This window comes from Phocoena sinus, chromosome 8 (assembly GCF_008692025.1).
Source record: "Phocoena sinus isolate mPhoSin1 chromosome 8, mPhoSin1.pri, whole genome shotgun sequence".
In the NCBI taxonomy this organism is placed as follows: Eukaryota; Metazoa; Chordata; class Mammalia; order Artiodactyla; family Phocoenidae; genus Phocoena; species Phocoena sinus.
In genome coordinates this window covers 101287857-101299752 of record NC_045770.1, presented here as the reverse complement: position 1 = coordinate 101299752, position 11896 = coordinate 101287857, and the positions used below count along the sequence as shown (strand labels likewise).

Sequence of the window (11896 nt, the reverse complement as noted above, 5' to 3'; positions counted from 1 at the left end):
AGTTCTGGCTTCTCCATCAGACGGAAATCAGTTCTCTCAGGGCCCCCACCCCCTTGAAGAGAAAGATCAGTGGCTTCAGTCCAAAAGCTTTATTGAGTCTGTGTACCAGAAGCAGCCTCCAGTCCTTCCCATGTCACTTTCCCACCACCCTGGGTTTTTTTCTGTTCTTCCCTGGTGGTTCTGGCCATGGGCTAGGCCCTAGGACACCTGGTTTTCTCTCCTACCCCAGTCCAACTCACTGACTATCCTTAACCCTCTAATCCCAGAGATCCCTCCTCCCCCACCTGTAGCCTATAAGGAGTTGTGAGGTTTCCAGTCTTGTCCATCTCTCCCCTTCCCCCCACCCCTCATCCCCACCCCAAGCTCCAGGCCACTAGGCCTCAGGTAGACCCTCCTTGGGAGGTTCCTCTTCTGGTGGGGCCTCCTCAGGTGCTGGCCTGCGGGCCGCCCCTCCCTGTAGCCATGCTGTTTTCAGCATGTCTTTCAGCCCAGCAGGAAAGAGATAGCCCTGGGCCTCTCCCTCCCCATCGATGACTCCTCCGAGCCCCTCCAGTGCCGTTTGCAGGTACCGCAGGCCCAAGAGTACCAGGGTCTGTGGGGAAAGCAAGGGGCAAGAGGTCAATGAGGGTCACAGCAGTTCCAGGGGCCCCTGGGTCGGAGGCGGTGAGGAGGCCCAGAGGAGGCCTCAGACACTGCTGACTCACCTGCAGCAGGAAGGTAACAGCCAGCATGTTGCCCAGTGTGCTCGCCAGCCCCTGCAGGTGCCCCAGCAGCACCTCATGGCATCCTTGGGCCCAGAGGTTTAGGTTGGGCTGTCGGGGATCAAAGAGGGGGTGGGCGTGGGGGTCTGAGAGCTGGCTTTGCAGGCAAGGTCTGGGTGAGTGGGGGTTACAGCAGGAGAAAGGGACCCCATCAATCAGATATAGGCCTTCCACATTGCTCTGGATCCGGCTGCAAAGGGAGGGGCAGGGGTGTTAGGATGTCTGGAGATAGAGGCCTGGGGGAGAAGCTGCAGGACACAGGAGTTGAGAAGGGAAAAGACGAGTGAGACATTTACTGACTGCTTTACTATGTGCCAGGCATGCATACATAATTCGTTTATCCTTACGACAACTCTGTAAGGTGGGACTTTTATCATCTCCAGTTTACAGACAAGCAAATGGGCCCAGAGCAGTTTGGTAACATGCCCTGGGTCACACAGCTAAAACATGGCAGAGCTGTGCTCCATTCTCTCAGTCACTAGACTCTACTCATTGCCTGTCTGGGTGAGGTGGGGTTTCAAGGAAGGAGGAAGAGGAGGAGAAGAAGGAAGAGGGAGAAGGAGAGGCAAATCACTCACTCAACCACGTCCTGGTCATTGGGATCCAGGTAACGGTTGCTGACCCACTGGATCCCAAACCAATCCTTGTACCCATGGCGCCCGCAGCAGTGGTGCCTCAGCTGCAGCTCATCCAACAGCCGTTTGGCTTGACAGCGTCCGGGGACCTCTGTGTCCTTGTAGTTAGCCAAGGCAGTCCCCAGGCCCTCCTCCAGTCCTGTGTCCAGAGTCCCAGGTAAAGCCAGGGCTAGCCCCAGGGCAAGAACCAGGAGCCCCCCGCCACCAGCTGTGCCAGCCACCAGCAGCGGGCCCAGGACCCCTCGCCAGGGAGGGTATTGAGCTGCATCCAGACTGGCCCTGCTGGCTCCTGAACCCACCAGTCCTGTGCCCAGAGCCACTGCACTGGCTGCCAAGGCAACCTGGGGCAGGGCAGCGACCGGGCAGGAGGGAGCCAAGAAGGTGCCAAGGTGCCACAGCTGGACCAGGAGGTGCCCACTACAGAGGAGGGTGAGGCCACCGACCACCGCCAGCAGCCAGGAGAGGAGCCAGAGGCCCTGCGCCAGACGGATGCGGGGCTGGAGGGGCAGCACCAGGGGCAGCACCGGCGCCATCTCCCATCTCTGCCCAAGGGACAGCAGGGCTGTCAGGGACAGGGGTTGGCCGCGGCAGGATGCTGCGTCAGCCCAGCCTGGCTTGAGCTGGGCTAATGCCACCCTGACCCCAATACCCTGGGCATCCTCCCGCCACAGCCTTAATAACCCTCTGCCCTGTCCCCTGCCAGTCCCAATTCGGGATGCCTTGGCCTTGCCCCTTAGGAAAAGCCCCGCCCCCGGGCAAAAGGCCTATTTCGTGACCCCGCCCCTGTCCCTTCGCGGAAGTGGGGAGGGGCTGGTCGGTTCTGCCTTGACAGGCTAGGGGCTGGGGTCGGGAGACCTCACGGCCCGCGCTCCTTCCCAGGTCCCCAGGGAGTCCGAGGGCCAGGATCCCGGAAGGGCCCGGAGGGCGGTGGCCGGAGGGGGCCGGGGGTCAGCGGGTTGGCCCCGCCCCCGAAGCGAGCTGCCAGGCCCGGACAGGGAGGGGTTACCAGGCGGCCCGGCCCCCCACCTCGTCCCGCCCCACCCCCTCCCGCGCTTCCTGGCGGCTTCGCGTCCGGCGCCTGTTTGTGCTGCGGCGCTGGGGCCCAGGACGGTCCCGCCACCCCACCCCCGGGAGCCGAGAGCAGTCCCGGGAGAGTCCGAGGCCTCGGCGGGCCCCGGAGCCTGCGGCCCCCGCCCCACAGCGCCCCCTCCAGGCCCTTTCCCCGCGCCCGACAGCGCCCCCGGGGGGTGGCTCGGCTCCCTTGCGCGCGCGCCCCGGGGTGCTTCCCCTTCCCCTCTCTCTGGCCATGGCCCCCGCGGCTTAGACGCCTCCTCCTCCGCCGCCGCCGCCGCTCGGAGCAAGCCGGGGGCCGGATGGACGGGGCCGGGGGGCCCGGTGAGTACGGGGCGGGGCGGGCGGCGTGCCCCTTCCCGGAGCGCTGGCCGGTCGGGCGCTGCCATTGCCCGACGGCTGTTCGGGGCGTCCCCGCGTGCTCCTCGGCTCCGGGGGCTCTGAGCATCCTCCACTGTTCCTCAGGTCGCTCTCCCTAGTTACTTGGGTCCTCCAACTGTCATTTCGGACTTCCCCAACGTCATCCTACCTCCCGTGTTACTCTGGGCCCCTCGAAAATTTCCTTACCTCCTGTGTTACTCTGGGCCTCTTTTCCTGGGATTTTGGGTCTTTTTACTTCGGACCCCCACTGTTACCCTGGGACCTTCGCTATGACTCTTCTCTCCACTCATACCCTCTCCTGTCACTCTAGGTGTCTTCTCCTTCTCTGAGTCCTCAGGATGACTGTTGTGTCCCCCCTACTTTTCTCCGGGTGCTCCCTCTGAGTTTCTCTGCCTTCTCTGGAGACCTGAGCTTGCTCTGGGCTGGGCCCTGCCGTCCCTCACCAGCACTGCGCTTCAGCCTGTGGTTCCCACGTTCCTCGCCAGTACTCCATATTTTCCCCCTGGTACTCCCTGTCTTTGCGGAGGCTGGGACGGCAGCAGGAAGGGAGCTTTGCCAGGTTCCTCGCCTGCCCTGCCACAAGGAGGCCCTTGATCCTTTACCACCCGTCTCCTCCCCTCTGGGAGCGCATCCAAGCCTGGAGCTGCTCGAAGGGTGCAGGTCCTATTGGACAAATGCACAGCTGGGGGCAGAGAGAATCCCCTCAAGCCTTTCCCCAGGTGGTGCGTACATTCTGACTGCTTCTTGCCCCTTTCCCAGGTGAGGGCCCTGCTCAGGAGGCCCTGCAGTCCTTGAGCCGGCGGCTTCAGGTGCAGGAAAAGGAGATGGAGCTGGTAAAGGCAGCCTTGGCAGAAGCTCTTCGCTTGCTGCGGCTGCAGGCGCCTCCCACCTCCCTGCAGGACCCTGGCACACCAGGCCCTACAAGGGACAGGTATGCATGTTGTCAAACCTTCCTCCTCCCCCTTGCTGGGGCCTCCCCCAGGGGCATCGGGCTGATGCACTGGCTCCCCAGCAGCCCTGCAGCTCCCCCGGGACTGCCACCCGCACGCAGCCCCTCCTCGGTGAGCCGAGGCACCCAGACAGAGACAGAGGTGGAGACGGAGTCATCACCTGGCCCCCCTGGCCTGATCAACGGGCCCGCGGCCCTGCATGGGGGCGGTGAAGAGCCCGGTGGGACCCAGTCCGAAGGAGGGGGCAGCAGCAGCAGTGGCACTGGCTCGCCCGGCCCCCCAGGGCTCCTCAGGCTGGTGCAGCCCCCACAGCGTACTGACACGTGAGTGTCCTGCGGCAGAGGCTGGGAGGGGAGGAGGAGCGGGGAGCACAATCCGAGGGAATGACTTTCACCTGCTCACTGTGCTCCCTCCGCCCAGGCCCCGGAGAAATTCTTCCTCCTCCTCGTCCCCCTCAGAGCGGCCTCGCCAGAAACTTTCCCGGAAGGCAGCTTCCTCAGCCAACCTGTTGTTGCGGTCAGGGAGCACAGAGAGGTGGGCGAGGCTCCCCTCCCCCCCGCCCGCCCCACCCCAGGCTCAGGTTCTTGACTTTTCACATCCCTCACCTCACTTCCCTGGGTGGGGTGGGGGGACCTCATTGCACAACAGGAAGAAAGGAACAAGCACTCCTGGGGTGCCTGCTGTGTACCCGGCACTGCGCTAAACCCGCGACCTCCTCCATCTCATTCAGTCCCCATGACATCCTTGGGAGGTGGGTGGTCTCATGCTGATCATTGTCCAGGTGAAGAAGCAGGCTCAGAGAGGGTAAGTCATTTGTCTGGCGTCACACAGCTAGAGCCAGGATTCCAACCCAACTCTTCCTGACTCCAGTTCCCCTGCCGTTTCCACCATATCACAACATACCTTCCAAGATTCCAAGAGGGTTTTCCAAGAGCACCCATGATTTTCATGGTGACGGTCCTCAGAGTCTCAGGCTTCTCCCACACCCCAGCGTAGCAAGCTTTACTTCTAGAGAGCAAGGGGAGATCCTAGTGGCGGAGCATAGTTGTCTCAGAGTGTGTACAGGCCCCAGGACTCCTGAGTGTTCATTCTAGCCCTATCCTTGGCCTCTCTTTTATTCTTTGAAGAGAGATGGTCACCTTATTATCTAAGGACAGTGATCTCTGGAATTCACCTGTCACTTTCCCTTTGAGAGATAAGGACTATTCTTGCTTACCTCTCAGATCCCTGAAAGGCAGGGCTGATGTGCATTCTGGATTCACTAAAGGCCCATTTTACAGATGGGAAAATGAAGCGGTTAATAGCCAGAGGCCTGGTGGTCTGGAGGAAAGTGTCACCCCACCCTGCCTCTTACAGGCTTACTCAGCCTCTTTAGCCTCAGTCTTCTCATGCCTTAAGTGGAGCTAAAAGTCCCCACCTGAGCCCTGAATGCTCACGATGCAAACTGAAAGTCTGCAGAGGTGACTGTCATCTCTAGGGTAACCTCCTTTCTTACGTCCTGCCCCTCCACAACTGTGTCTCGGGACCTGACCCCAATCCCTGTGCTTTTCTTCCTTCGCAACAGCCGTGGGGGAAAAGACCCTCTCTCCAGCCCTGGGGGTCCTGGATCTCGGAGGGGCAATTATAATTTAGGTATGTATAGAGGGATCCGGAAGAACTTGGATGATGGGGTTAGGGTTTGGGCTGCAGCCCCAGGAGCTATTTTGGGGGACCTGTGAGGTATGGCGGGTTGAGTTCTGCTCTGGCTTTCCTGGAAGGGAAGCTACAGGGTGGTGATTGACACCCCCTTCTTTTTTCTGTAGAAGGCATCTCGGTGAAGATGTTCCTTCGCGGCCGCCCCATTACCATGTACATCCCGTCTGGCATCCGCAGCCTCGAGGAGCTGCCCAGCGGCCCACCCCCGGAGACCCTCAGCCTTGACTGGGTGTATCCTGCCCCTTCCGGTCCCATGGGAACCACCCTTCCCATCCTGGAATGTCCCCACCCCTTGCACCTCCTGGGTCTGCAAGGAGAGTGAGACCTCCGAATCCTCCGCTTCTGTAGCCAGAGCTCTGTCTTCCTCTCCTTTTCCTCGTGGTGCCCTTGATCTGACCCTTTCCTTGACCATGATCCCCACTCCAGTTACGGGTACCGGGGTCGTGACTCCCGCTCTAATCTGTTTGTGCTGCGCTCTGGGGAGGTGGTCTACTTTATCGCCTGTGTGGTGGTGCTGTACCGGCCTGGGGGAGGCCCAGGGGGTCCTGGAGGTGGTGGCCAGAGACATTACCGGGGGCACACGGACTGCGTTCGATGGTGAGGGTCCTGGGGCTTGGGAGTGCGCAGCTCTAGGCATGGGGATGGTGGGCTTGGCAGGAAGAGGGTCTGGGTGGGTGTGGAGGAACAGGAGAGGAGAGTGGCCTGGGTGGTCTTGAGAGACCACCGACCCCCTTCCCTAGAGTGTCTCCTCCCCCACCCACTTAGCCTGGCTGTTCACCCTGATGGTGTGCGTGTAGCCTCAGGACAGACAGCCGGAGTGGATAAGGATGGAAAGGTAAGGCCACAGTCAAACGCCAGGCAGACAGGATGAAATTCCAGCCCAGCTGTCCTTCACACCCCTGACCCCTTCTCCTCCACCAGCCCCTGCAGCCTGTGGTTCATGTCTGGGACTCAGAGACGCTGCTGAAGCTGCAGGAGATCGGACTGGGGGCCTTCGAGCGGGGTGTGGGGGCCCTGGCCTTTTCAGTTGCGGTGAGCTGGCCCCGGCGCCTCGAGGCCATCTTCCCTGTCCGGGAACCCCCTCCTTGTACTTCACCAGGAAGCCTCAGAAGTCCTGGCCTTCCTAAGCCCCACCCAGCCGGTTCTCCTAAGAGACAGTGTGGCCCCTTCTTCTGCTCTCTCAGCCTGTCGTGGCACCCCTGGCCTGATTTGGACCACGAATCCTGAGACCTCCAGGCCTTACTCGGCCCCTCTGATGTGTCCCCCATCTTCAGGATTTGGGTGCTTTCCTCTGTGTGGTGGATGATTCCAATGAGCACATGCTGTCTGTGTGGGACTGCAGCCGGGGAACGAAGCTGGCTGAGATCAAGGTGAGGTGTCCAGGTGGCCTGGTGGGGCGCTGAGGTTGAGGTGCTGGGAGTGGTGGAGTGCAGAGAGCTCCAGACTTCCCCGTACGTGTACCTCCTTTCTGGCCTGGTCCCCTGGAGCAAGCCTCCTAGCCTCTCTGAGGCTGTGAAGTGGGGACCGTGGAGGTTCTGACCTTGTGAGGGACACCGTGTTAGGCACTAGTGAGTGACTGGCAGTAGTGCTCTTAGGGGACCAGGGCCTTGGAGGAAGGGTTGTCCTGAGGGTCCTGGGCTTCTGCAGACCAGTTGTCAGGATGCCAGTTGAAGAGAGTCTGGTAGAATGAAGGTGCACAGGGCTGGGGGTGGTTGAATCTAGTATCTTCCCTTCAGAGCACAAATGACTCAGTCCTGGCCGTTGGCTTCAACCCTCGCGACAGCAGCTGCATTGTCACCAGCGGGAAATCCCACGTCCACTTCTGGAACTGGAGTGGTGGAGCAGGGGTTGCTGGGAACGGGACCCTCACCAGGAAACAGGGTGTCTTTGGGGTGAGGTGTGGATGGGTGCAGGTTGGTGGGGGAGGGCAGAGTGGCGATGGAAGTATTGGTCTGAGTACTGTAGACCCTGACGCTACCCAACTCCCAGCTGTCCCGAGACTTGTAGCGTCTTTGACTTCTGCTCTTTGCTCACCTGGCCCCCAGAAATACAAGAAACCCAAGTTTATCCCCTGCTTTGTGCTCCTTCCGGACGGAGACATTCTCACAGGGGACTCCGAGGGGAACATTCTCACCTGGGGGCGGAGCCTCTCAGATTCCAGGACCCCAGGCAGGGGCGGGGCCAAAGGTATGTGATTGGGGGTGGCATCTGGGAAGGCTAGTTCCCCAGATGGTCTGTGAAAACAGAGGAGAGGATTTCCCATCCTTTGCCCTTGAGAACTGATCGTGCTCTGTCCGAGGGTGGGGCCCTCTGGGGGGCTAGTCTAGGAGGGCAGGGGGCAGCATGGCAGAGAGGGCTGGGGCTTTGGAGTGTGCCAGATCCTGGGTTCAAATCCCAGTTTCGCCCCTAGTTGCCTGGCCCTTAGGAAGTTACCTCACTTCTCGGAGCCTTGGTTGTCCAGTCTGTAAACTGGGGAGAAGCCGAGGACCAGGCTAGGCACTCAGCCCCTGGCGGTTATTGCTCTATTGTGACGGCCTCGGCTGCTCCTGTTCCCTGCTTCCCTGCACCCCAAACGCATGACCCACCCCGGACTTTGCCAACAGAGACCTACGGGATTGTGGCCCAGGCGCACGCTCACGAGGGTTCTATCTTCGCCCTGTGTCTCCGGCGGGACGGGACCGTGCTGAGTGGTGGTGGGCGGGACCGCCGGCTGGTCCAGTGGGGGCCTGGGTTGGTGGCCCTCCAGGAAGTTGAGGTGAGGGCTGGGCTGGGGTCAAGGGAAGGAGAGGGAAGAAGAATGGTCAGCGGGCCCCTGACTCTCTGCCACCACTCTGCAGATTCCTGAACACTTTGGGGCCGTGCGGGCCATTGCAGAGGGGCTTGGCTCTGAGCTGCTGGTGGGAACCACGAAGAACGCATTGCTGAGGGGAGATCTGGACCAGGGCTTCTCCCCTGTAATCCAGGTTGGGGGGGTCGCCAAGGGTTCGAGCGAGCAGGAAGGGAAGGGCTGTTGGGGAGGGGCAGAGGTGACAGCACACGCTCTGCCACAGGGTCACACGGATGAGCTCTGGGGGCTCTGCACACATCCCTTCCAGAACCGTTTCCTCACCTGTGGCCATGACCGGCAGCTCTGCCTGTGGGATGGGGAGGGCCATGCGCTGGCCTGGAGCATCGACCTCAAGGTAGAGCTCTGTGTCCCCGGATCCTCAGTGTCACGCCCACCATGACTCCTGTGGCCACCACTCCTTCCCCAACACTCCCTTCCCTTTTGCTCCTAGAGGCAGCCCGTTTGTACTGGTGTGGCTGTACTGGCTGCTAAAATATTCTTCTGTACTGATGCCTCCAGTGCCCCCTGAGCACTGCCCTCCCCCCAGCCCTTAGACGTCCTCTTGATCCAGCAACTGACGGTTAATCTCCAGCACAGCTGTGGGGTGTCACTTCTGGTTGTTAAGTGTTTTGAGTAGCACCTCTGCTTAGGCTCCAGTGATACCCTGCCTCCATCCCAGGTTTCCTGTCCCTCTCATCCTTGAGAGGAGGGGGCTTTGACATTGTTATCAAGATGACAAGGTATCCATCTTAGTTCCCTCACTAGAAAGGCATCTTCTTGAATTCACCTTTCCCCCCTCCCAGGAGACTGGTCTCTGTGCTGACTTCCACCCCAGTGGGGCAGTTGTGGCCGTAGGACTGAACACAGGGAGGTGAGAGGGAGCCAGGACTCCTGGGAGGGGAAAGCAGGAGGTATGGGAAGGGTTTCTGGTAATGGCGGGGGTGGAGGAGTGTGATCGCTGCCTGCTCAGGAGCCCCAACTGCACCCTCCCTCTTCTCAGTGCTTTTCCCTGCAGCCAGGGTCTCCCCTGCTCTCCTATGGCAGCTGTCATCACACCCTCCCCCATCCATTCTCCCCTCCAAGCAAGCCTGGGAGTGGAGGAGGTGGCAGCTCAGGCTAGAGAAGCAGCAGGGATGGGAGGGGCATAGGGGAGACTAACACAGGGAAGTGACAAGCTTAACAGACTCCACAAGGCCCTGGTAGTTGGGCCCCTGTTCTCCCTTTCAGACGGCATCAGGAGCCCCTCAGCTTTTATCTGCCCATAGCCCCTTCCCACTTCCCAGCATAAGACCGCAATGATAGATAACCTCTTTGTCTACATCACAGCCTTTCTTTTGGTGTCTCTGAGGCTCTCTGACTTGCCAACCCCTACCCTGCTCAGGACAGGTATCCTCACACCTGCTTTCCACCCCCCTCCCTTCTAGGTGGCTAGTTTTGGACACAGAGACCAGAGAGATCGTGTCCGACATCACTGATGGCAATGAGCAGCTCTCAGTGGTCCGGTACAGCCCAGGTGGGAGCTACCCCCACCCCGGAACCTAGACTCATCCCTGGCCCTTCCCTCTCTGAGTGACTGTCTTTGTAGATGGGTTGTACCTGGCCATCGGTTCCCATGACAACATGATCTACATCTATAGCGTTTCCAGTGATGGTGCCAAGTCCAGCCGCTTTGGCCGCTGTGTGGTGAGGAAGCTGGGGTGGAGGGCGGGGCATTGCCATAGCAGGTAAACTAATGTACTTTAGGAGGGTGAGGGGATGGGAAATGGTGGCTACATTGTTAGTCTCTTGACCCTTGCTCCCAGGGTCACTCCAGCTTCATCACTCACCTTGACTGGTCCAAGGATGGGAACTTCATCATGTCCAATTCTGGGGACTATGAGATCCTTTACTGTGAGTGACAGTAGGGGAGGGCATGGGGAGAGGGTAATAGGGGTGGGTTTTATTTATGTGAGGGGGCTCCTGGTTGGGAGGGGATGAAGGAGAAGATGTGGGGGAACTCCAGGTGGAGGGGCAGTCAGCCAGGGAGGTGGAGATGGGTTTGAAGTGGAGTCAGAATTATACACATAGGAGAAATGTTGTCATTTGGACAAAAAAACCACACACACAGTTTTGCACCATGTCTTGTTCCCACAAGGCCTTGGGGGAGTTGAAAAATGCACCAAGAAAAGATTGTTTTGGAAAAGTTTCTCAGGACAGGTGTGGAGGGACTGATTATCAAGGGAGGAGGAACTGATGAGAAACAGGAGAACTTCAGCTGAGAACTCAGGAAGCACTTGGGGCTGGGTGTTGCCCTGGGCTGAGGGCTACCACCCTGACCAGATCACGTGCCACTGCCTCAAGCCAGTCTTTCCAACCCTTCCATGGCATCTTCCCCACTGAGGGCAGGGTGAGAGCTGAGCTGGGTGGGCTCCCTCTCCCCAGGGGACGTGGCTGGAGGCTGTAAGCTGCTGAGGAATCGTTATGAGAGCCGAGACCGGGAGTGGGCCACCTACACCTGCGTGCTGGGCTTCCATGTCTACGGTGAGCAGGGGCCCAGGGCCGCGGAACCCTGTGGGAGAGGTGCGGGGACAAGGTGCAGCCCGTCCCGGGTTCGCAATGCTGGACAGGTGTAGAGGGCTGGGCGTCAACAAACTGGCAAAGCCAGCCCAGGAGGCCCCTCCGGCCGGCCCTCGGGACCGGGAAGGATTTCCTGGAACGAGCGGCCGGTGGGTGGGTGGCCGGGCCGCCTGAGCGCCGGAAATGGTGCCGCTCTGGACCGTGGGTGGCGGCCGGGAGGCTGGGCTGAGGCTGGCCCCTGTGCTAGGCGTGTGGCCTGACGGCTCGGATGGAACCGACATCAACTCCCTGTGCCGCTCCCACAACGAGCGCGTGGTGGCTGTGGCCGACGACTTCTGCAAAGTGCACCTCTTCCAGTACCCGTGCGCCCGCGCCAAGGTAAGGCCTCCCGGGGCCTCCGGGGCCGGGCGGGAGGGGTCCCAGGGCTCCGCGGCCGCTGTAGCTCGACCTTCCTTCCTGCCCAGGCGCCGAGCCTCGTGTACGGTGGTCACGGCAGCCACGTGACCAGCGTCCGGTTCACGCACGACGACTCGCACCTCGTCTCGCTGGGCGGCAAGGACGCCAGCATCTTCCAGTGGCGAGTGCTGGGCCCTGGGGGCGCGGGGCCGGCGCCTGCAACGCCCTCTCGAACCCCCTCCCTGTCCCCCGCCTCCTCTCTCGACGTCTGACCGCTGTCCTACGGGACCCACAGGCCCTCCAGCGTGTCCCCGCCCCACCCAAATTCCCCATTACCGGGGCCGACCCTGTCCTTGACTTCGAGACATTCCCAAAAGCGCATTTCCCTGGAGGGGGCGAACGGCACCCCTGCACACACTGTACAGACCCGCTGGCTGAGCCGGGCAGCCCCAGCCGGGGCCCTGACTCCCGCTGCCTGCTGAGGGGCAATAAACCAAAAGCAAAGTCACCTCCCGGTCTTTTTGTGGGGCGCGGCTGGGCGCCTAGGGCCTTTGTGGGGATGGGGAGGAAGGAAAAGGGGAATGCGGAAAGGGTGAGGGAGCGTAGACCTTTCATGCAAATAAC

General features: G+C 60.7%; 2 protein-coding genes across 4 annotated transcripts; one reads left to right on the top strand and one right to left on the bottom strand.

The window, feature by feature from the left end:
* Positions 1-72: 72 nt before the first annotated feature.
* Positions 73-3599, bottom strand: ROM1 (retinal outer segment membrane protein 1). Of its 2 annotated transcripts, XR_004351145.1 has the most exons (4): positions 3035-3599; positions 1340-1535; positions 705-951; positions 81-592 (listed from the first exon to the last, which is right to left on the bottom strand). XR_004351145.1 is itself a non-coding variant. In XM_032640802.1 (3 exons), exons 1-3 carry the CDS (start codon positions 1927-1929, stop codon positions 374-376), a joined length of 1056 nt encoding a protein of 351 aa, XP_032496693.1. In that variant the 5' UTR covers positions 1930-2482; the 3' UTR covers positions 73-373. The 2 variants fall into 2 exon arrangements, 1 of the variants encoding a protein (XP_032496693.1); XM_032640802.1 differs by lacking the exon at positions 3035-3599 and having other exon boundaries at positions 73-592; positions 1340-2482.
* Positions 2454-11780, top strand: EML3 (EMAP like 3). 2 transcript variants are annotated; one of them, XM_032640797.1, is made up of 22 exons: positions 2454-2791; positions 3608-3779; positions 3864-4121; positions 4219-4332; positions 5363-5430; positions 5601-5724; positions 5920-6090; positions 6259-6328; positions 6415-6525; positions 6768-6863; positions 7230-7385; positions 7539-7680; positions 8097-8248; positions 8331-8456; positions 8544-8675; positions 9124-9191; positions 9745-9833; positions 9906-10003; positions 10123-10210; positions 10742-10840; positions 11124-11254; positions 11341-11779. In XM_032640797.1, the coding sequence occupies exons 1-22, from the start codon at positions 2770-2772 to the stop codon at positions 11542-11544; spliced, it is 2691 nt and encodes an 896-aa protein (XP_032496688.1). In that variant the 5' UTR covers positions 2454-2769; the 3' UTR covers positions 11545-11779. The 2 variants fall into 2 exon arrangements, with proteins under 2 accessions (XP_032496688.1, XP_032496687.1); XM_032640796.1 differs by having other exon boundaries at positions 2493-2791; positions 3861-4121; positions 11341-11780.
* The last annotated feature ends 116 nt before the right edge of the window (positions 11781-11896 follow it).

Coding starts and splice junctions, on each gene's coding strand:
- ROM1 (XM_032640802.1), bottom strand. CDS start 1,929: ATGGCGCCGGTGCTGCCCCTGGTGCTGCCCCTCCAGCCCCGCATCCGT. Junction 952..1,339: donor AATGACCAGGACGTGGTTGA/GTGAGTGATTTG, acceptor CTCCCTTTGCAG/CCGGATCCAGAGCAATGTGG. Junction 593..704: donor CTGTTACCTTCCTGCTGCAG/GTGAGTCAGCAG, acceptor CTTTCCCCACAG/ACCCTGGTACTCTTGGGCCT.
- EML3 (XM_032640796.1), top strand. CDS start 2,770: ATGGACGGGGCCGGGGGGCCCG. Junction 5,431..5,600: donor GAGGGGCAATTATAATTTAG/GTATGTATAGAG, acceptor TTTTTTCTGTAG/AAGGCATCTCGGTGAAGATG. Junction 6,091..6,258: donor CACACGGACTGCGTTCGATG/GTGAGGGTCCTG, acceptor CCACCCACTTAG/CCTGGCTGTTCACCCTGATG.